The 23,203-nt window shown below is 47.7% G+C and overlaps 1 protein-coding gene across 21 annotated transcripts in view; it reads left to right on the top strand.

Moving 5' to 3' along the window:
* The first annotated feature begins 409 nt into the window (after positions 1–409).
* Positions 410–23,203, top strand: part of MAGI1 (membrane associated guanylate kinase, WW and PDZ domain containing 1) — a 679,462-nt gene continuing 656,668 nt past the window's right edge. For all 21 annotated transcript variants that reach the window (XM_062201226.1, XM_062201229.1, XM_062201219.1 and 18 more), the window contains exon 1: positions 410–737. In XM_062201226.1, coding sequence (XP_062057210.1) covers positions 437–737 — 301 coding nt within the window. In that variant the 5' untranslated portion in view covers positions 410–436. The remainder of the gene's footprint in view (positions 738–23,203) is intronic.

Genomic DNA, 23,203 nt, shown 5'->3' with positions numbered 1-23,203 from the left:
TTTCCAAAAGGCAAGAAAGAAAGGAAGGAAGCAAGGGGGAGAGGAAAAAAAAAAAAAAAAAAAAAAGCGAAGCGGCGCAGAGTGGACTCTGACCCCGGAGCGCACGGGCGGGCGACGGAACGTGCTCCCGGGAGGCACCGGCATGCAAACAAAGCTGGCGGGCGCGCGTGCGGGGCTCGCGAGGAAGCCCGGAAAGTTTGTTGGGTGATGGCTTGAGTGCGCGAGTGCGTGCGGGGAGCGAGCCTGCTAAGTTTCCCGCTCCCGTGTGGCTCTTTGAGGGGGACAGATGTGCCTCCCGTGAAAGCCCGCGCACCCCTGGAGGCTTCGGCCGTGCTGGTGGGGGGCGCACCTGTCTTCGGGTTTACTTCTCATTATTATTATTATTTTTTTTTTCCCTTGGAGGGGGTGGGGTGGGGGAGGAGGGTCGTAACGCATCATGTCGAAAGTGATTCAGAAGAAGAACCACTGGACGAGCCGGGTTCACGAGTGCACCGTGAGGCGCGGACCCCAGGGCGAGCTGGGGGTGACGGTGCTGGGGGGCGCCGAGAACGGGGAGTTTCCGTACGTGGGAGCGGCGGCGGCGGGGCTGCCCGGCGGCGGCGAGGGCCCGAGGCTGGGCGAAGGCGAGCTGCTTTTGGAGGTGCAGGGGGTCCGGGTGTCCGGCTTGCCCCGCTATGACGTGCTCGGAGTTCTGGACAGCTGCAAGGAGGCCGTCACGTTCAAGGCCGTCAGACCAGGTAAGACGGGGCGCGCCCGTGGCTGGGGGCGCCCCCTGCCCCTTGGCTTTCCCGCCTTCCTCTTCCCGAGCGCCGCCGAGGGGGAGCAGTCGAGGCCGCACGCCCCGTGAGGGTGAAAAGTTGTGGCGACGGTGCGGGTTGTTGGCCCACCTGCGTTGGGAAGGGGGCGCTGGGTCTGCGCAGGGCAGCGGGGAGACGTTGCCCCCGCCCCGGCTTGCGGAGCTGTTACCCAGCGCCCAGGAGTGGCGAAGCCTCCCCGCCTCTGCCCCCACGCCGGGCTGAAGGTGGGCGCTCCTCGGGCCCCCCCCGGGGCTTGCACGCAGAGCGCGCCGCTGCCCGCGGGCGTTTGCCAGCACCCGGTGTCCAGACCTGGCGAGTGGGTCTGCCGGCCAGGGGCTCTGGTTATGTTGGATCTCCTCCATGGCCATGTGGGCCTCCCCTCGCCAGCCACTCCAGGTGGGCGGGCGGTGACCGCCTGGCGGTCCCCAGGCCGGCCGCCTTGGAGGCTGCATTTACCACCTCTCCGCTGATGACGCGTGTTGTCTCCACGGTGTGGCCGGACCACAGGCTTGGGCTGCCGTGGGGGAGGGACGCCGCGCCCTGAGCTCCGGTCCAGTCTGTGTTTACCCTGCTGCCAAGTCCACCGTGGGCACTACTGATGACAGGAGTGCGGGGCTGCTCTACGTGGGTAGCTTACTCCCTGTCCGGCTCCGGGTGCAATGCTTGACCTGCAGTGTCTCACTCTGATTCACAGTTCTGAGTTGCTCCTGTAAAGCTCCTACTGCAGATAAGGAAACCGGCACTGATACTGGTTAAGTGACTTGTCCAGGGTGACGCAGGGACTAGAAGGGAGGGTTTGGAGCTCACTGCAGAACCGGAAGACTGAGGACAAGGGGTTGGGGAGAGGTGATTGGTTGAGGGAGGTGTAGGAAGCACTTCCCCCCACCCCACAGCAAGTGTGTACAGGTGGGCTGCTGTTGGTGGTAGGGCCCTTTCGTGTCCCTGTATGTGCCCAACACAGGTGACTGAGACCCTTTGAAGGGTGCCTGGAGCCATCAAGTACCGTGACTGCAGATTCTCCCCAGGAAGGCACGGAAGGAGGTGGTGGGGCTGAACGTGGTGAAAAGTTCCCATATGTTTCCATAAGGACAGGCGGCAGCTGGAGGAATGTGTCACAGGAAAGGAGCCTGGGCTGGGCTGGTCCCCTCTTGGAAACAGACTTGTTCCACATGAAATGGGGGAGGGGACAGGGGAAACAGCTTGGCCTTTTGGTAGCTTTGAGAGCGGAGAGGCTGTCACTCAGCCCTGGAAGGCTCCTTCCATTGGAATCCTCAGTCTCCGTTTGAATGCTTCCTCCAGGAAGCCCTCCAGCATCCTGCCAGGATGAACAAATTCCTCATCTTCTGAATTCCCTTAATGTGTGCCTTGTGCTTTCTTTCTTTCTTTCTTTTTTTTTTTTTTTAACTTAACCCTGAACTGGGAGTTAGGTCCTTATTTCTTCATTTCCACAGAAGCAGGGAGAGAATGTGCCCCATTCATTGCACGCTGCTCCGGGCTTTGAGGTCCTCTCCTGCCAAGGAGTCCTTAGCTGTAAACTGGCTTCCCTGTCCGTGTTATGCAAGCTTAATATGTGCCAAGTGTGCAGAATAGTGCCCGTACCTAGTAAGTGCTCAGTAAAAATTAGCTGCCATTGCTATGTCTGGGTGACATTTGAGCACTTATTTATTTCTGAGGCTTAGTTTTTAGTGTCAGGAGCGATGATTTTGACTTGCTAGAGCTACAAAGAAAATATTGGATCATGGGATTTGATGGGTATTACTGCAGGTAGCAGTTCAGGCTGTTTGGGAAGGGAAGGCAGGAGGAAGGAGGAGGGAAGGCAGTCGGGGTGGGGGGACCTGCTCATCTACTGAGGTTGCCTAATGGGCCTTGAGTGGGGTTTGCTTGCAGTGTGCAAGGTTCCGTGCATGGCTGAATCTCCTACCAGGGATCAAAGAGCTGGGGGCTACTGTCTCAGGGCTGCCTCCTCCATGGAGCTTGAAAGAGTTGGTGAGTTAATCACGTGGGTTTGGATCCCGATGCCTCTGGTTTGGAAGGACACTGTGGTGTCTCCAAGGGTTAATTCCCTTCACCCATGATCATTTTTTTTTTAAAGAAAAATTTTTTTTTTTTTTTTTTTATTTGAAGGTTACAGAGGGAGAGAGGGAAAGAGAGAGAGATCTGCTAGGTCTCTCCCTAGATGGTCACAATGGCCAGGGCTGGGCAAAGCCAAATTCAGGAGCCAGGAGCTTTTTTTGTATCTCCCCTGCCAAATGGGTGGCAGGGGACCAAGCACTTGGGCCATTCTCCACTGCTTTCCCAGATACATCAGTGGGGAGCCAGATTGGAAATGGAGCAGCCGGGACTTGAACTGGTAACTGGTGGCTTAACCCACTAGGTTAAGGCCTTAGGCCCCACCCAAGACTATTCAGTGGGCACAGGAATGTTAATAACAGGCACAAGTGTGTGTGTGTGTGTGTGTGTGAAAGAGAGAGAGAGAGAGAGAGAGAGAGAGAGAGAGAGAGACTCTACTTGGAATGGAATAGGAAGGAGGACGATTTGGAAAGTTGAGTGGCCTGGGATCCATTGCATTATGAAAGCAATTTCATGTAGTAACCACGCAGGTGCAGTTAGCCCTTCTGATGTAAAGATGGCCTAAGCCGTTTCACCCAGCTTTTCTGCTTCCTTCTTTCTGACTGGAAATATGATTTAAGTTAAAGGGCAGAATTGCTCTTGCTGTGTCTCTATTGTGTCTTAATCATATTAGGCAGGCTCTTACTTGATGTGTGGAAAAGAAGAGTGTTACCCCTGTGTTGTCTGCACCCAAGCTAGCCGATCCTAGGGACACAGGGACACAGCTCTCTCTGGGGACTGTATGGAAAGGTCTTGTGGGAGTACACTGTGCTGTTTCTATTTCCTTTCTCTGAAAAGATGCATGGACCAAAATAGTCTGTAGCAAATGGTATTATATGAAGCAGGATTGCATTGTGAAGGAGTCAAACTAAATGGATCTATTGGATTGAGGTGTTTATTTTATTTTTAAATTTTATTTATTTATTTATTTAATTTTTTTTGACAGGCAGAGTGGATAGTGAGAGAGAGAGACAGAGAGAAAGGTCTTCCTTTTTGCCATTGGTTCACCCTCCAATGGCCGCTGCGGCCAGCGCATCTCGCTGATCCGAGCCAGGAGCCAGGTGCTTCTCCTGGTCTCCCTTGCGGGTGCAGGGCCCAAGGACTTGGGCCATCCTCCACTGCCTTCCCGGGCCATAGCAGAGAGCTGGCCTGGAAGAGGGGCAACCGGGATAGAATCCGGCACCCCAACCGGGACTAGAACCCGTTGTGCCGGCGCCGCAAGGCAGAGGATTAGCCTGTTAAGCCACGGTGCTGGCCGTTTATTTTATTTTTAAAAGGTTGTGTTTATTTGAAAGACAGAGTGACAGAGGGAAGGAGGAAAGAGAGAGAGAGAGAGAGAGGAAGAAAGAGAGAGATAGAGAGAGAGAGAGGGAGGGAGAAAGAGAGAGAGAGAGAGGGAAATCCCTCTTTCATGTGCTGGTTTACTCCACAGATGCCTGCCATAGCGAAGGCTGGACCAAGCTGAAGCCTGCCAGGAACTCTTCCACATCTCCCATGTGGATGGCAGGAGCCCAGGTACTTGGGCCATCTTCTGCTGACTCCCAGGCACATTAGCAGGAAACTGAATAGGAAGTATGAAGTAGCCAGGACTTGAACTGGGCACTCCCTTATGGGATGCTAGCCTCCCAAGCCTGTTAACCCCTTGTGCCACAGTGCCCACCACCAGAGTTGGTTCATTTTAAATGGAGAAGACGGTTGTCCTATGTTATAAAATGACTTAAAAATCATATATATACACAGAGACATATATTGCATAATGATGTTTTGTTCAACAGTGGAGCACGCAATTGATGGTATTCCTGTAAGATTGTGGCACCTACAGATGTTGGAGCTGTCCTCATTTGTACAGCTGCGCTCTGATGCTTCCACAGTGACAGAATCACCTAATGACGCATTTTCCAGAACTCAGCTCTATCATTGACACACAGTTCTGTGTGTGTATAAATACATTAAGTACATAAGATTTTGTTTACTTATAATAGAATGCACGAATATGTTTTTTTTTTTTAAGATTTATTTATTACTTTGAAAGGCAGACAAAGGGACAGAGGTGGGGAGAGAGAAAGATCTTCTCATCCATTGGTTCACTTCCCGAATGGCTGCAGCTCTCGAGGCTGGGTTAGGCTGAAGCCAGGAGCCAGGAACTCCATCCAAGTCTCCCACGTAGGTGGCTGGAACTCAGTTGAGTCATCATCTGCTGCCTCCCAGGCACATTACCAGGGAGCTGACTCAGAAGTGGAATTGCTGGGACTCCATGCTGCAGTCCATTATGGGATGCAGGCATCCCAAGCTGTGTGTGGCTTAGCCCACTGCACCACAGTGCCCACCCCAAATGCACAGCTGTTAAGCATCTGATGAGTTTTGATGGTGTATATGCTTATGTTATTACTCCTTATGTTTTTTTTTTAAAGATTTATTTATTTATTTTAAAGTCAGAGTTACAGAGAGAGAAGGAGAGGTAGAGAGGGAGAGAGAGAGAGGTCCTCCATTCACTGGTTCACTCCCTAATTGGCCACAATGGCTGGCGCTGTGCCGATCTAAAGCCAGGAGCCAGGAGCTTCTTCTGGGTTTCCCATGTGGCTGCAGGGGTCCCAGGACTTGGGCCTTCTTCCACTGCTTTCCCAGGCCATAGCAGAGTGAATCGGAAGTGGAGTAGCCGGGACTCGAACCGGCGCTCGTATTGGATGTGGCACTGCAGGCGGCAACTTTATCAGCTACGCCACAGCGCTGGCCCCTACTCCTTGTGTTAAGATACAGAAAATTTCTTTTATCCCAGCAATTTCTTCTTCTTCTTTTTTTTTTTTTGACAGGCAGAGTGGATAGTGAGAGAGAGAGAGACAGAGAGAAAGGTCTTCCTTTTTGCCGTTGGTTCACCCTCCAATGGCCGCTGCGGCTGGCGCACTGCAGCCTGCGCATGGCGCTGATCCGAGGCCAGGAGCCAGGTGCTTCTCCTGGTCTCCCACGCGGGTGCAGGGCCCAAGCACTTGGGCCATCCTCCACTGCCTTCCCAGGCCACAGCAGAGAGCTGGCCTGGAAGAGGGGCAACCGAGATAGAATCCGGCGCCCCAACCAGGACTAGAACCCGGTGTGCCGGCGCCGCAATGCGGAGGATTAGCCTGTTAAGCCGCAGCGCCGGCCTATTATCCCAGCAATTTCTTCCCTGCCCTTTCCACGGAATTCTCTCCCACTCATTTCAGAGGCAAAGCCTGTTTGATTTCTTTTCCATGGGTGTTTGTCCTGCTTGTGCTTTATCAACAGGAAATAATGTAGTATGAAGTACGCCTGACTTTTTTGATTTGAAAGAATGTTGGGGAGCTTCCATGTTGTTGTGTGTATTACTGACTTAGTTCTTTTTGTTGCTGAGTAGTATTCCATTGTGGTTCTTTTTTGTTGTTGAGTGGTATTCCATTGTAGACCTACACTGATTTGAGCTTTTGCTTGTGTCTTGACATTGGGACTGTTAACTGCTATAAATGTATTCTTGCTCCTTATCTTTCCAGTTTCTTATCTGTCTTGACTTTTTGCTAGTCTAGTGTTTTGGGAAACAAATTATTAAGGAACTGTAGGATGCAGTTGGTATTTATTAAGCATGTGACTTAGAAGTCGTTGAGTTCTCTGCTAGGCATTTCTCTGCTTTGTGGGCATTCTCTTCTTGACCTCCTAACTGGACTCAGATGTGGGAAACTGAGGTTCAGGGGATTTGAGTAACTTATTTTTTAAGGGTTGTAGCACATGTGGCAGGAGGTGAGCTAGAAATCAACTGTGTCTGAATCTAAAACCCATGCCCCTAATTCCTGACCGATTGGGTCCTCTCGTGGGGTTCCATGACCAGTGGCACTAGCATGGCATGGGAGCTGGTTCGAGGTGCACATTCCCTGGCCTCCCCCCAGCTCTGCTGATTTGGACACTTGTGGGCTGTGGTAGTGCCTGGGGGATGTGTCATTGAGCTCTCAGGGAGTCTGGTGCTGGCTCAGTTTTGAGAGCCCCTGCGCTAGGGTAAAGACAGAAATTGAGGCAATGACATCACATGAAACAGATGACCTGGGTCCCAGAGCAAGCCCTTGCCAGCTCATGCTGTCATCCCAGCGAGTCAGCCCCTGTGGGCCCAAGTGTCTGCACTCCAGACAGAAGTGGGCGTGCCGCCTCTCTTGTCCACAGGTGTGCAGTGCTGCGTTTCCCTGAATAACCCAGTCTGCAAAGCTTTAACATGGTGTGGCTGAAGTTTCCCAAACCGGTTTATTATGGTCATGCTTCCATATTTGTGTAGGTGAATTTTGCGGTTTTGCAAATGACCCAGGAACCAGACCTGTCTTTCTTCTTTTTTAAGGCAGAGAGGAGGCAATGCACAGGATACAATTTAAAAGCCAAAACACCACCACAGCTCCTTCCCTTACCGCAGCGAGGGCGTTGCGACCACATCCAGTTAAAGATACTTACTTGTTCCATTTTTTGGTTTTGCTTTGATTGTCGTGTGTGTGTGTGTTTTGACTGGTTGGTACATAGGACACAGCTCTGTAAGATAACTGTGTCCTTGCTATAAGCTACAGTGTTTTGTCTTTCTTGGTTTCCCCCAGGCACTCGCAAGACTGCTTCTTTTTCAGAAAGTCTGTTCAGAGAGACTCATGGATTCCCTTGAAGACCTCTTCCTGGTGTGCTTCTATATGCACTAATAGCCGATTCTCGTAGCTGGGAAACCGTGATGGGTGGCATAGCTGGAGCTGGTTGGTTCTCCAGACCCAGTTTGAGCTGATCACAGCACATCACTGACTCCATAACACATAGTTCCCTGAGTCTTTGCGAGCCCTCTACCTGTATGTATGTATGTATATATACATATATATATATTATACATAAAATATATATATATAATTGAATTATTTATTTGAAAGGCAGAGTGACAGGGAGAGGGAGAGATAGATTTCAATCTCCCATCTGCTGGTTTGTTCCCCAAATGACCTCAACAGCCTACTCCATTCAATACTTCCACGTGGGTGGCAGGAACCCAGGTACTTGGTCTGTTGTCTGCCGCTCCTAGCACATTATAAGGAAGCCGGATTGGAAGCAGAGTGGCTGGGATTTGAATCTGTGTTGTCATGTGGGATAACGGTGTCTCAAGCGTCAGCTGTGCCGCAGTGTCCACCTCCCTGTTCTGTTTGTTTCAGAGCTTTGACACAGTTTTACATTATCTCCTGTTTCTTCTTTATCATCTGTCTCCTCTCCCACTGGAATGCAAGTTCCATGAGAACAAGAATCTAATCTCTTGTTCCGCTCTGTTATCTCCAAGTGTCTAAAATAACTTTCAGCAAATAATAGATGCTCACTAAAATCAGTGGGATGCATGAATGATCATTTCATCGTTTCTTCCTACTGAGATGATAATTGCTGCTTGGCCGTGCAACGTCTTTCTTCCTTTGCTCCAGTTCATCTTTACTTCTCATTTAAGATCCCAATATCTTCACTTTCTCATCACCAGCTCCTCCAATTAGCTGACTCCCTGTGTCTTATAATGTATACTGGACTACAAATGACAGATATCTAGTGTTTCTGCCTACTGGCTGTACCTGAAGTTTAACAAATGGCTTTTGCAGTGTGAAATTTCAGAGTTCAGCAGGTAGGATGATGGAGAGATTTCTGTTTTATGTGAATGTGGCACCTGTTCTGTGTCAGGATTTCTGAGAGTGACACTCTCCCTCTGTCTTCTTTGCAACATTGTCCATGTGTACAATTTTCTCAGCTAACAGCAAATGAATCCTTGCTACAGAAAGCAGTCATGTTTTAGTTCTCTTTCTAGATTGTACTTTGTATTTATATGTCTTTTTAATTTAGACTTTTAAAAATCAATTAGTTTTTGTTCTTGGTGCCAAAAGACCACTCTCAAAGGAGTATTTTTAGGTTATGCTGTGGAACACTCCACAGCTTTTACAAAAAAAAAAAATAATGCAAGGACAGCCAATCCAACTGGTCCATTGTTTCCACAGTAAGCACCCTTTGCCACTGGCTGTGTTCTTTAAAAATAGATTAACTTGACCTTATGAGGCAATGGCATACGGTTGGCTCACTGCATGTGTTGGCATTCGTTACCCGGCTAGTTTTGGATGGCAGAATTGATGCTATCCACTAAGGGGAATTAAGTGGTTTATAAGAGAAAACATTCTGACATCTCCTTACCACAGGGGTTTACATGAAGGATGTTGCCTTATAAATGATGGTTATTTAATGCAAAACACCGCTGTCTGATGTTAGTGGTCTTTTCCTTGAGTTTGTATATACATGTAACAGGATATACTGATTTTGTATATACTGAGAATAAAGGCTGTCAAATTCGTTAAGGGCTGACATTCACATCCTCCCCCCAGAAAAGTAGGTTACTGCCTTCTTGCCTGTTTTTATTCAGCTCATATGTGACATCTGTAACCTTGAACAATCCCTAGTAAATACTGGAGCTTTGCTGTACTGTGCCCCTATGGGTGTCAGCATGCATGGGTTATTTCTTGTGAATTCCTTTGTTGATTTTGCAGTTGAAACTCATCGATGTCAGGGACGTTCCCAGCATGGTGACTTCAGCCTTATAGTAGAGTGTCCTAGGAAGAGTCCAGCATGTTCTAGATGTCAACGTTTCTGAGGGCATGGAGCAAAATTAGAAACTGTAATTTGGACAGTGTCTTTTATGATTAAATGGTCATCTTCTCTTCTTATAGCCTAGTAATTAATTAATGGAATAACTCATTATTTATAATCGTTTCTTTAGTCTCTGTATCAGAGTGAAAGTCAAAGTCCTTACAGAAGCTCCCAAGGCCCTGTGATCTGTCCAAGGATATTATTTCTGTTTCCCTACCTGTGGCCTGCTGATCCCCACCTGAACATCTCACAGGCTCACTCCCTGGTGAAGGTCAAGACTTTGTCAAATGCAGCCTTCTCGCTGAGGCCTGCTCTGGCCACAAAATTTAAAATCCTACCTCCACTGTCATTTGCCGTTCCCTGTTCCCCTCTTCTGCCTTATTTCACTCCATTCCATGTAGACCAGTTCAGAATATGTAAGTTTTTGATTTTCTGTATCCCTCTAGAATATATATTCCCAGAGGGTGGGGTTGTTGTCTTTTTCCCCTGCTGTGTCTGAAGTACCAAGAACAGCGTCTGGACGTGGTAATGGCTGAAGTTGTTGTTGACTGTCCATTGTCCAGACTCAGAGCTAGAAGGAATCTCCCCTCAGTTCATTTGCCTCTGGAAGTCACAGATTTGAAAGTCTCTTAAAATTTAAGGTAATTTGAAATGGATCACATTAAGCTTTAGAAGAGTTTGAGGTTTGCAGTCTATGAGGCTAAATAGAGCTTAGCTGATTGATCCAGGAAAATTCTGTCTCAGAGAGATACAAGACAGAGCAAGAGTGAGAGAGAGAGAGAGAATGAGTTTCCGTGTTTCCATCGGCTGGTTCACTTCCCAGGTGCCTACTATGGCCAGTGCTGTGGCAGGCTGAAGCTAGGATCCAGGAGCTCCATCCAAATCTGCCACACAGGTGGCAGCAGCCATCACCGTCGCCTCCCAGGGTGAGCGTCAGCAGGAAGCTGGACTCCAGAATCAGGAATGGAGCCAGGCCTGCAAACCAGGCTCTCTGATGTGGGTTGTGGGTATCTTAAGTGAGGTCCTAACCGGCCCTTGACCCAGGAATGCTCTTCCAGACACTGAGCACTGTTGGCCTGCATCAGCCGGTCTTAATATGATGTATGGGTGTACTAGTAAGAAGCATTGGATCCTGTAAAGAAGAGGGGGGCAGAATCCATTGCAATCTCCTTGGGGTTAGAGATGAAGGTCCCATGTAGCTTATAGTTCCAGTTTTTTTTTTTTAAATTATTTATTTATTTATTTATTTTTTTGACAGGCAGAGTGGATAGTGAGAGAGAGAGACAGAGAGAAAGGTCTTCCTTTTTGCTGTTGGTTCACCCTCCAATGGCCGCTGCGGCCAGCGTATCTCGCTGATCCGAAGGCAGGAGCCAGGTGCTTCTCCTGGTCTCTCATGCGGGTGCAGGGCCCAAGCACTTGGGCCATCCTCCACTGCCTTCCCGGGCCATAGCAGAGAGCTGGCCTGGAAGAGGGGCAACCGGGATAGAATCTGGTGCCCTGACTGGGACTAGAACCCTGTGTGCCAGCGCCGCAAGGTGGAGGATTAGCCTGTTAAGCCACGGCGCTGGCCATAGTTCCAATTTTAGTTCCTTGCATGGAAGAGGACCTTGACTTTAAGAGTTAAGTATCCTGATTTTGGGGTTACTTGGATTTGGAAAATGGCAGTAACGGGAGTTAGCAGGTGGTTGATCCCAGCAGGAGACTTGAGGCTATTCAGGTAACCATGAGGATCTTGTTGACTTATGCACAGCATCTCTTGCGTAGCCAAATCACTGACCCCAATCCACTTTTAGTAATGTCTGTCCTTTACCAACATCCTTGTCTTAGACTGAGTCCCTAGAAGCAGACTCATGGTAAGGATTTGAATGCAAGCAGCTTATTTAGGAGGTGATCCCAGAAAGCTCTAATAGAGGAAGGGGCAGGTGAGACGGGGAGGCCACGAGGCCAGCAGAGATGCTTGAAAGAGCCGGTTGTTCCCCTGTAGGGGTGAGTGTGCGCGTAGAGGGGAGTAATCCTTAGGGCAGCCCTGTGCTAAGCAGGTCAGGGAACTTTGCAGTCTTTGCAGACTTTGGAGAGGTTCTTCTGCCGCGTGGGTAGACTTCTATTACCATCTCCAGTGCCCTGAGAGCCAGTTATGTAAGAGACATTCATGGCCACAGCTATGATCACAGAAGGAGGCATTTGTATGGGCCTTTAATGGGCTGCAGTTAGGTTTGCCACAGGAAGGCTCATCCTTTAGCCTGTTAAGAGACGGAATACAAGCCTTTCTTTACAGACAGTGGTGTGAGGGTGCAATTAAAAGGCGATTAGGCCCTGATTATAAACCATGTTTCAAAATTATTGCTATGTACAGTGTTAACCTGCCTGCAGTGCTGCTCATAAAATCATCCACAGATCCCAGTTTATTGATGTGTTGTCGATTCAGATGTTAGACAAAGGCTGGCTTGAATTATGCAAACCTGGATGGCCTGGGGCAAGATGTCTTTGAGGCAGGATTTGCCCCCTCTGTAAATGGGGATAATAAAAATACTATTTTCTTTGGTCGTTGGAGAAATAAAATGAGAGTTAAGTAAATCAGACAGTGCGCGGCCTGGCACAGGCTAAGCGCTCAGTAAACACTGCCCCGTGTTACTGCCTGAGTGTTCCTTGTTTGAAAGCACGTGGGGGAAGAAGAAAGAATCTCTTGAGAGGTAGAGATTGTGCTACAGAGTTCTCTAGAGAGCTTTTCACATCTAGAAAAAAAGCCCTTGTTTTTCCCTGTGTGATTCGGTTGCTGTCTTTTTAAAAGGCCGAGGCAGGGTTAGTTGAGACGCATTGGAAGGAAGCCTGTCGAACTCATCCTTGCTCTCCGTGGAGGTCTGAGCTGCCCCTCCTTCTCTCATGTTGTCACTGGTGATGAATGGACTCTATTTTTATTATTATTATTATTTTTTTATTTATCAGGTAGAGTCAGACAGTGAGAGAGAGACAGAGAGAAAGGTCTTCCTTCCGTTGGTTCACCCTCCAAATGGTCGCCAGGGCTGGAACTACGCTGATCCGAAGCCAGGAGCCAGTGCTTCCTCCTGGTCTCCCATGCGGGTGCAGGGCCCAAGCATTTGGGCCATCCTCCACTGCACTCCCGGGCCATAGCAGAGAACACAGAGGGCTGGACCAGAACCCGGTGCCTGTATGGGATGCCGGCGCCGCAGGTGGAGGATTAACCAAGTGAGCCACGGCGCCGGCCCCTGACGGGTGGACTCTAATGACGCTTCTTAGCTTCCAGGTCGTGGCAGAGTGAGGAGGCAGGGCGCATTCTCTGATACTGGGGTGTCGCAGGCAAGCCGGAACCAGCCACGATGATCTTTGCCAGTGTGACACTGAGAATGTGCCCCTGTCTATAGCAAGAATTTTGAAACTGAACACGAATCTGGGCTTCCTGGGGCTATGTCTGAGCTCCCAGATCAGGAACAGCTGGTGATATAATTTGGAGTTAGGCTGCTGGGGTTCAAATCCAGGCTCTGCCATTTCCCAGCTGACCCCAATGGGCAGGCTAACCCCCCCCAGCACCTCATTCCACCAGTTGAAAATGAGAAAACCATTTCCCTTGTAGGATGACTGTGAGGACCCAATGAGGCAATGCATGTAACACAGCACTGAGTTCTAAAGGGTGGCTCGCAACTGGGAGTACTTTTGCCCCTTGGGGATATTTCACAATGTCTGGACACATTTTTGGTTGTCCCTGTTCAGGGATGGGGAGCTCTTGGCATCTTTTGAGTAGAGTTCAAGGATACCACTAGACAACGTTCAGTGCCCAGCACCACCCCCACAACAGAAAATTATCCAGCTCCTGTACCAAGCCAAGGTTGAAGAATCCTGCTCTAGAGGTATAACTCCACGGCTGAGACTGGGAATCTGAATCAGGGGTGGGAGATGCATAATCCTAGTTGTGATTTATTGATCTTCTGACATGTCATCAAGGCCCAAGTTTAGAGTTTTGCCTGGGAACATGATCCTATTCTCCTTTTAGCCATGAGAAAGTTAGCTCGAATGGTCAGGTTATTCATCCTGACATGGGAGACTGGCACTCAGATCTGAAATTCTTATCCTTGCTTTACGTGTTAGAAGGATCTGACTCTGTAACTTGGAGCCCTCATGTCCTTGCCACTGCCTGGGCGCATGTGGGTGCCTCTGTTGTAGGTTGGCCCTATTGCTGCCAGAGACAGGCCCATAGGTCTGGTGACTCCACTGAAGATAGTCCTAGAATCTGTTTGGAAGCGGATTTCTGAAGTATTTGCCAGGCAGGAAATAGTGTGCTGCTACATATTTTCAAGCAATTCTGCTTAATTGCTGCCTTCTCCTGTTCTTTCTGTCTGCTGCACCAGGCCTGTGCGTCCCTTGCTCTCCTGTGCTCCCTCCATGTTTGGCACACACGTCATTATTTCAGCAGTCACAGCAGTGCTTTGTAACCGTAGGCTTGTCCGCCTTTCACCTGTACAGCATCTCGTGTTTCTTGAAGCCAACGTTCCTGGATTTTTTTTTTTTTTTTTGTATTTTATTTAATGTATGTATTTCAGGGAAGGGAGCTCTTATCTTCTAGTTCACTTAATTCCTGCTAACGAAGGAATGGCTGGCGATGGGTGGCCGTGGGTGGTGATGGGTCAGGACTGAAGGTTGCAGCTGGGTGCTCCATCAAGGTATCCCATACTGGATGTCAGCACCCCAACTGCCGGAGCCATCTGTGCTACCTGCCAAGGTTCACATTAGCAGGAAGCTGATGTCGAGAGCTGGAGCCATGTATCAAACCCAAGGATTCTGAAATGAGATGTGGGTGTCTGAACCGCTAGGCTAAATGCCCTTTTTTTTTTTTTTAATATATTTTTGTAATTTCAGTCCTCTGTAGGTGCCCACGAATATCTGTTGAATTGAATTCTTTTTGAGGGTAACGAGTAGGCATGATTTTTAAATAAAAAAAAGTTCTTGCCTAAGATCTTTGTTGGCTGGAAAATCCGTGTCTTATTTTTAAGGCATATTAAATATACTTAGCCATATGTCTGACTTTTCTGTAATGATTTAAGATGGTTGCCTGCCAGTTGTTGTAGCATTTTGAACTACAGAGAAAATATTGAGTTAATTGTGTTGAGGGTCTTTGAGGGCCTTTATCCTGCCCAGATGTGTGTGGCGGCTGAGCCTGTCGTGGATGGAGTACAGCCGTGGCCGGTATCCCTCTGGCTTGATTTAAATAGCCGCAGTGTCGTACCACCTGGATTCTTGGCCTCGTGTTAGGGCTCACATCTGATAGGCAGTTTGTTCATTTCCCCCTCCAACTATCAGCCTGTTGAAGTCTGTGTGACTTGGTTAAGAATCCAACGCTCGCGATCAAGTTGTTAAAAAATAACTTGCTCTAGTGTTGGAAAATGCATTTTTTTTCGGAATATAAAAAATATAAGCATCTTAATTTGAGTTTCTAACCTTTAAAAACTGAGGCAGTATTGTGACCTTATGGGACTATCCATTGCTATCCAGAGTTGATTTCTGCTTCTATAGTTTATGTTTTTTTTCCTCATGAAATTAATATCTTTTCCCCTTCTATAAATCAAGTACATAATACAGAAGGATGTAAATGTGGAAGGAAAATATATCCACATTGCCCATAATCCCACCCCAGAGAAAAACATGTGCTAACACTATTTTTATCCAGAAATACTCACATACATACATATGCAAACTTGTAAATTTTTGGGGGAGTTATCTTTTTCTTATGAAAATGAGACTGGCTAGTATATGCTGTTTTGGTGGGTTTTTTTTTTGTGTCTGACAATATATCATGGACTTTGAACATATTACATATAAATTGACTTTACCATTTCAATGGTGGTGGAACCTATTTTTAGCTGTTCTGTAATATTAAAGCATGCTTTGAGGATAACATTTAGATTGTTTTTAGTACCCAATTTTATACAACATATTGATGAGTGTCTTGTACATATATTTTAGTGAACATCTTCAGATGTTTTCTTTGGATACATGTCTAGAAGTAGAGCTGTTGGCTTATATGAATTACATCATTTTAAAGCTTTTAATAGCCACCGTCATATTGTCCTCCAGAGAATTTATCAATTTCTGTCCCTGCTGCCTGTATTTGTGAGTCCTGTGGGTTGTCATTTTCCTCACTTGTAACAGATAATACCTACCACTCTGATGGTTTATTTATAGTGGTCATCACGAACTCAGAGACTGAGTAGGCTTTTAGAGGGCATTAGAGAGTGGGACGGTCTGGGCAAATTGGAAGCACTTGTCTTATCAAAGGGGAAAGTTGCCATTCTGCTTTAGCCTGTTGCTTCCACACATCGACATGGGCCAAGTGTTGCTAGTTCTTTCAAGGTTTTAAGAGAACTTAAGAGCTTAAATTTTTTTTAACCAGGTTTGCCAATTTTTAAATGTTGGCTCAAAGTTCCTTGAAAAACTTGGGTGAACCAAACAAAACACATCTGGGAGCCATATTGGGTCCTTAGGTAACCAGCTTGTAGCTTCTTGTTTACGTGTCTTTGTTACCTAATGTCTCTCACCTTGCATCTCATCTGCAACAGTATTCACTCTCAGGGCCAAGGATAGGGACTGACTCATAAGAGGGGCCAAGAAATGTGTGTGGAAATGAATCATGTGTTCTGGAAGTACTAGTCTGGTTTATCACTGTGCTCCATGTGGGTTTGTTGAAAGCTGATGCGGGATGGCTCCCTAGTTCCAGTTGTGAAGAGCTGGAGAAATAATCTGTTTTGACAAAATATTCTTTGAATATTTTGCTTTAGGATTCCCATTCTTCTGAGTCTTGGAATTGGGTGCAAAATCGTGTCTTGAAATTGATGTTCAGGGTCCAGCTCTGTGGCATAGTAGGCTAAGCCTATGCCTGTAGCTCTGGTTTGAGTCCTGGTTGCTTGTCTTTTAATCCAGCTCTCTGCTATGGTCTGGGAAAGCAGTGGAAGATGGCCCCAATTCTTGGGCCCCTACACCCGCATAGACCTAGAAGAAGCTCCTGGCTCCAGGCTTTGGATCGGCCCAGTTCGAGGGATCATAGCCATTTGGGGAGTGAATCAGCAGATGGGAGACCTTTCTGTCTCTTCCTCTCTGTGAGTCTGCCTCTCAAATAAATAAAATATTAAAAAAAAATTGCTGTTCATAGGAATATGCATTCCCTGTATGGGAATCAGAGCAGATCTATTCTGTGCTCCGAGTTGATTTTAGTGTGAACTGTGCAGCCTTGCAAATAAAAGAGTAAATGAACTTTATGTATACCATGTAGGGAGATCTTAAATATAGAAGGAAAGTTCCTCATACTGCAAGTTGTTCAGACACTCTAGAGACGAATCAGGGCTGTGACCTTTATTGAAAGAGTAGGCGCTGTCAGAACGCTATGGACTTCTAAGACTGGGTGTCTGTTCTTAATGCCAGCATTGCATGGTAGAATTTTGCATTTGAAAACCAGTGCAGCCCTTCTTGCTTTCCTGCCTGCATAATAGATTGTTCTGCATTGCATAATTCATGTCGGGCACTAGGTTTGCTGCACTGGGATCAGGAAAGGGACTTGGGCTATTCTGATGAGAAGTTTTGTCAATGTAGTTTTTCTACAAAGGAGCCAAGAAAGGAAATCCCTCTATGAAATTAAAATTATAAAGTAGGCAGCAAAAGCATAACTAACATGCAGTTTAAATTTTCCTAGGTTTGGATTTGGGTTATGCATCTCCTTTCACCTTCTGGTCCCATTATCCCCCCTCTATATCCAGTCAGAATGGAACATTCCTCTGGTCTGTCTAGGAATTCAAATTTTAGATAGGGTATTCTATATGTAATCCAGAACTTACGATGCGAGACAAAACTGAAGAGAGTTTCCAGGTTTAGATTCTTGTGTGTCCTGATCTACTTTCTTTATTATGTAAACCACTTTTGGGGTGCTAAGAAGTCCCCCAACTTGGCATGAAACCTGGCTTCTGCTGGCTACTTTAAAATGCTCAAGGTTTGAGATGAGGCATGAAAAGATAGGTTCTGTGGTCTTTTAGCTGGGCTGTCCTTAATAAAATTTCTGTGCTTTAGTCTTTGTTGAAGAGACCAGTCTAGCTGTGCCACGGTGCAGACCTGCAGTTAAACACCTGCTCAGGGTGTATGAGAACTGGCAGGTCTTCCTAGCCAACCCTATGCAAACCTTCGGTACAGGTGTAATAAATGCTCATGGTGTATGCCACTGAGGTCTGTGATTGTTACTGTGTAGCATCGTCACAGCAATAAGTAACCAAGGAAGTGGGAGTTCATGTCCATGTATCTGACACATGGCCTAAATTAAGGTCCATTTGGGAATTTGAATCTTGAGTTTAGTGAGGCAGAGGTGGCAAGAAACCAGTCGTCATTCATTCCAGCCGAAGGACATCAGACCAGGCTGTTTCTGATAGCTGCTTCAGCGTTTCCCACATGGGTGCAGGGGCCCAAGCACTTGGCCATCTTCCGCTGCTTTTCCTAGGTGGTTAGCAGGGAGCTGGATCAGAAATGGGGCAGCCGGGACTCTAACTGGCACCCATATGGGATGCTGGCATCCCAGGAGGTAGGCTTTGCCCACTGTATCTCAACTCCAGCTCTGAAAGAAGGCTTTTGAAAGCACAATATGTTAATTTCTTTATGTATAAATTTAAAGATTTTTATTTAGTTATTTGGGAGGTAGAGTTACAGACAAGAGAGGAAGAGACAGAGAGGAAGAGACAGAGAGATAGTCTTCCCATCCGCTTGTTCACTCCCCTATGGTTGCAACGGCTGGAGCTGAGCTGATCTGAAGCCAGGAGCCAGAAGCTACTTCTGGGTCTCCCATGTGGGTGCAGGAGCCCAAGCACTTGGGCCATCTTCTACTGCTTTCCTAGGCCACAGCAGAGAGCTGGATTGGAAGAGGAGCAGGCAGGACTAGAACTGGCACCCATATGGAATGCCTGCGCTGCAGGCAGAGGATTAGCCCACTGTACCACAGCGCTGGCCCCGTTACTTTCAATTTTAATGTTTTATACCCATATCATTACTTGTAAGAGAAAAGTCAGGCAAATAGGATACCCAGAAAAGGAAAAATTCTTGTACGTGCTGCCTATTTATGTCTGTCTAACTCTCTGGGAACACAGGGCTGCCAGGAAGAAAGACCCTGTGTTGCTCAAGCAATGTGTATGTGTTTCTGTGACATCGTAGCTAAAAATGTAAGCTCAAGCTAGTCTCTGAAATAAATTATCCCAAAGAAAGATAATTGTGAGAAGGCGACATTAATGGGAATAGGATAGCTGGCTGTTACTCTTGGAGGTTTTTTTTTTTGGTGGAAGGAGCCTGTTGGTGGGGTTTAGTAAAGCAGAGTAAGTCACCCTCTGCCTGAAGTCCTGAGGGAGAAAAGGCTGCAGGGAAAATTTGTGCTCCTGTGCACCTGTTACCAGGCACTCACATTCACCTGATGGCTGCAAACAGATTGCAGGCAGAACTGCCTGGAGAAAATGATCAGCTCTGGAAACATTGGCTCACAAATTGGCTTGGGTAAAAGGAAGTGCATGAGAATTACCTAGGAGAATTGGCAAGTTGCACGCGTCTGGGGGTGGCTTCATTAGTGAGTCCCACTCAGGACTCCTCCCCGGCAGTCCTGAGGTCCCAGCTTCCAAGAATGGCTTTGGAATGGTCGATTCAGGGTTTTGCAGAATGTTTGTTAATTAAGGGGATTCCTAGTCCTCAGGCCAGACTCATGGGTCAGAATCCTGTGTGTGTGTGTGTGTGTGTGTTTTGGATAGGGGAAAGCCCTTTGAAGCCATGATATTTTAAGAAAAGTTCTGGCTCGTTTTAGGAAGTCTGGAGTTTGAGGCTCTAGACTCTAAAATACTACTCCTTTCCTTTTTTTATTTTAATTTTTATTTATTTGAAAAGCAAAGAGATGGACAGGCAGACAGAGATCTTCATCTGCTGGTGCATTTTTCTTTTTTCTTCTTCTTTTTTTTTTTTTTTAAGATTTATTTATTTATTTGAAAGTCAGAGTTACACAGAGAGAGAAGGAGAGGCAGCAAGAGAGATCTTCCATCTGCTGGTTCACTCCCCAATTGACCACAATGGCTGGAGCTGTGCCGATCCGAAGCCATGGGGCCAGGAGCTTCTTCTGGGTCTCCCACGTGAGTGTGGGGGCCAAGGACTTTGGCCATCTTCTGTTGCTTTTCCAGGCCATAGCAGAGAGCTGGATTGGAAGTAGAGCAGCTGGGACTTTAACCGGTGCCCATATGGGGTGCTGGCACTGCAGGCAGTGGCTTTACCCACTATGCGACAGCATAGGCCCTGGCTCATTTTTTTTTTTTTTTTGACAGGCAGAGTGGATAGTGAGAGAGAGAGACAGAGAGAAAGGTCTTCCTTTTTGCCGTTGGTTCACCCTCCAATGGCCGCTGCGGCCGGCGCATCGCGCTGATCCGAAGCCAGGAGCCAGGTGCTTCTCCTGGTTTCCCATGCGGGTGTAGGGCCCAAGGACTTGGGCCATCCTCCACTGCCTTCCCGGGCCATAGCAGAGAGCTGGCCTGGAAGAGGGGCAACCAGGATAGAATCCGGCGCCCCAACCGGGACTAGAACCCGGTGTGCCGGCACCGCAAGGCAGAAGATTAGCCTGTTAAGCCACGGCGCCGGGCCTGGTTCATTTTTCAAATGACTTCAACAGCTGGGGCTGGGGCTGGTCTAGGTGGAAGCCAGGAGTAAAACTCAGTCTCCCACTTGGCTGGGAGGGACCCACCTACCTGAGCCATCACCTACTGCCCACTGGTCCATGCACTAGAAGAATCTAGAATCAGGCCCTCTGATATGGGATGTAGGCATTTGGGGTGGTGTCTTTTTTTTTTTTTTTTTTTTGACAGGCAGAGTGGACAGTGAGAGAGAGAGACAGAGAGAAAGGTCTTCCTTTGCTGTTGGTTCACCTTCCAGTGGCCGCTGCGGCCAGCGCGCTTAAGCCGGCGCACCACGCTGATTCAAAGGCAGGAGCCAGGTGCTTCTCCTGGTCTCCCATGCGGGTGCAGGGCCCAAGGACTTGGGCCATCCTCCACTGCCTTCCCGGGCCATAGCAGAGAGCTGGCCTGGAAGAGGGGCAATCAGGACAGAATCCGGCGCCCCGTCCGGGACTAGAACCTGGTGTGCTGGTGCCGCAGGCGGAGGATTAACCTACTGAGCCATGGCGCCGGCCCTGGGGTGGTGTCTTAACAAATGTACCAAAAAGCCTGCCACAGTCTTGGCCTTTTCAGTTCCAGTCACCTAATATCTAATTCCAGTTGCCCAGTCTGCCCTTGAATGAATATTAATTGGGGAAGTGGATCAAGAATAGAAATACAAGCTGAGTTATTTGAGCTATTTGTTTTAACAGTCCCAAATACTGTGTGTGCACGTGTGTATGTCATTTCCTTGTTGTAGGGCCCCCGAGGCAGGCTCATAACTAATACCCAGGACATTTCCCTGTGTACCGTACAGAAAAGGAACTCTGCTGGAAAAACAGTGTTGACTATTTTGTGAGGATGGACTATTGATCTACATCATCCGGTATTTTATCTATAAGCTGCATGTAGGGCTTGTACACTGGAAATGTGGCTAGTGTGGTTGAGAAACTGAATTTTAAATTTGCTTTTCACATAGCCAGTTTAAATCAAAGTAGCCACATGTGGCTGGCATCCACCATATTGAACAGGACGGAAAACAGAACCATTGCAAGTGTTGAGGACAGGCACAGATCTTTCGTGTAACTTCTGATGAGGTTAGAGTGCCACTTGGGGTTGATGCTTCTTAAGTTGGAAAACTTGGAATAGGTTGTGTTTTGGTGGCCTTTTTGTAACCAGTGCATTTGCCAATGATGATGTTTTTGAGTTCAACAGAAGGCAGTGTGCTGTTTCTCTTAAAGAAGGTAGTTTTTGTAGAGCAATTATGCTCCATGAGGCTGGGGATGACATTTCTCCTGTTACTGTCTCCAGCACCTTCTGCAATGGATGAAGGTAGTAGAAAGTCAGAAGATGATTGCTACATGAGTGTTTTATGTAGGGAGGCTTTGAGCTATCCTAATGTTGTATCGCTTGACACTTTTGATTGCAGTTAATTAGAGAAGAAAAAAAAAAACCAAGTGGCTTACGTGCCAGGGAGATTAGCTGATGCACATAACTTAGAATTTGAGCAGGGCAGAGTTTCAGGTAGTGTTTGATCAGGGTGATTTGCCCATCACCCATATGGTGCCCATACTCACTACCTGTGAGGGTAGAATCTGCCTATCTGTACGGCCAGCTTTGATTTTCTTGATTCTCCGTGCTGCTCTCTGCACTGTCCTGCCTTCAGCCTCACGAGGGCTTCTCTTGTTTGCAGATGGGTTACAGTGGCAAAGGAGATGATATGTCTTCTTATTCACAGCCAGAGAAGGAGAGACCCATGGGAAATGCCACGCGTGTGCTAAGTGGCTTAGTTCTGCAACCCACAGACCATTCAGTGAGGCTTAGACAAATGCATGCCACTTGAAGGAGTGCCAGCATCCCTGGTCTGGGCCGTGTGATTGTTGCACAGTGCGGGAGAATAGGTTCCCTAAGGAGCAGGTAGAGGCTGTTAAGAGGAGGGTTAAAAATTAGTAACACCTTCTATGTATTGACCCTTTGTGACTCCAGTCCTTGTCAGACTGTTTCCAAACATTACCTTATTTTTCTCCAGAACAGCTATTCAGGTAGGGAGTATTTTAGTGATGGAGAAACCCAGACTTAGAGAGGGTCAGCAATTGGCTTTAGGTCAGCAGCTTGTAATCTACTATTCTCTGGTTCTGGCTCCAGTGCTTTTAAGTAGCATTGAAGACTAGTGGTTTTCAGTGGGAGGGTGGTTACTTGAGGGCAGCGCCTGGACAGGTGAGCTGCACCTACGTGTTTGGAATGAGTGAGTAGACCAGTCCGGGAGGCTGCCTTCTGAGGGTGGGTGGGTGCTTTCCCATGTGGAGAAGGCTCAAGGAAGACAGAAGAATTAGGTAGAATCTTTGGGCAGTGCTTAGGAACTCTGGAGACTCAACCTGGGTTCCTAAAGGCTCCAGTGAGGAGTGACAACAAGATAAGTTCTCATTGTGCCAGCAAAGCTCAACACGGAGCAGCTTGAAAGAGGGGGAGTGGGGAGTAAGTAATTGGGACCAACTCATGCTGTGCATGGTGAGGTGAGAGCATGAATCAGAAAACTGGTTAAGAACCCTTTGCACTCAGAATGCGGGGATGTACAGAGGGCCATCCATCCTTCTGAGTCCATCAAAGGTGGTGGCAGGTGCATGTGGAACCTAGACCACCAGGGGCTGTGGTCCCTGTGAGGCAGGATAGCTTAGAGGTTGCAGTGGACTTCCATGGTGTGTGACCTTGAGTGCTCTCCTTAACCTCTCTGGGCCCCAGATTCCTCATCTTCAATGAAAAAGAGAACAGTGTCTGGTTCTCAGTGCCTAGTGGTGGCTGCAGAGCTCTGTGCTTTAGAGTTTTGGAGTGTCAGGGTTGAAATCTTGGAGCTGAATCCACTGGTTGAATGATGGATAGGAGGAAGTGATCTTTGGTGGGGAGAAGGCATGGCCGAATGCTGTCCACCAGGCCCAAAGTCTTTGGAGGAAAAGAGTCTGCTCTTACAGTCCCTATCTGGTGGTAGCAGTTATACAAATGGAAGTGTGCAAGGACTGTGTGTGTGTGTGT

Source organism: Lepus europaeus, chromosome 9 (genome assembly GCF_033115175.1).
Source record: "Lepus europaeus isolate LE1 chromosome 9, mLepTim1.pri, whole genome shotgun sequence".
Classification (NCBI taxonomy): Eukaryota; Metazoa; Chordata; class Mammalia; order Lagomorpha; family Leporidae; genus Lepus; species Lepus europaeus.
This window is presented reverse-complemented; position numbering and strand designations above follow the sequence as displayed.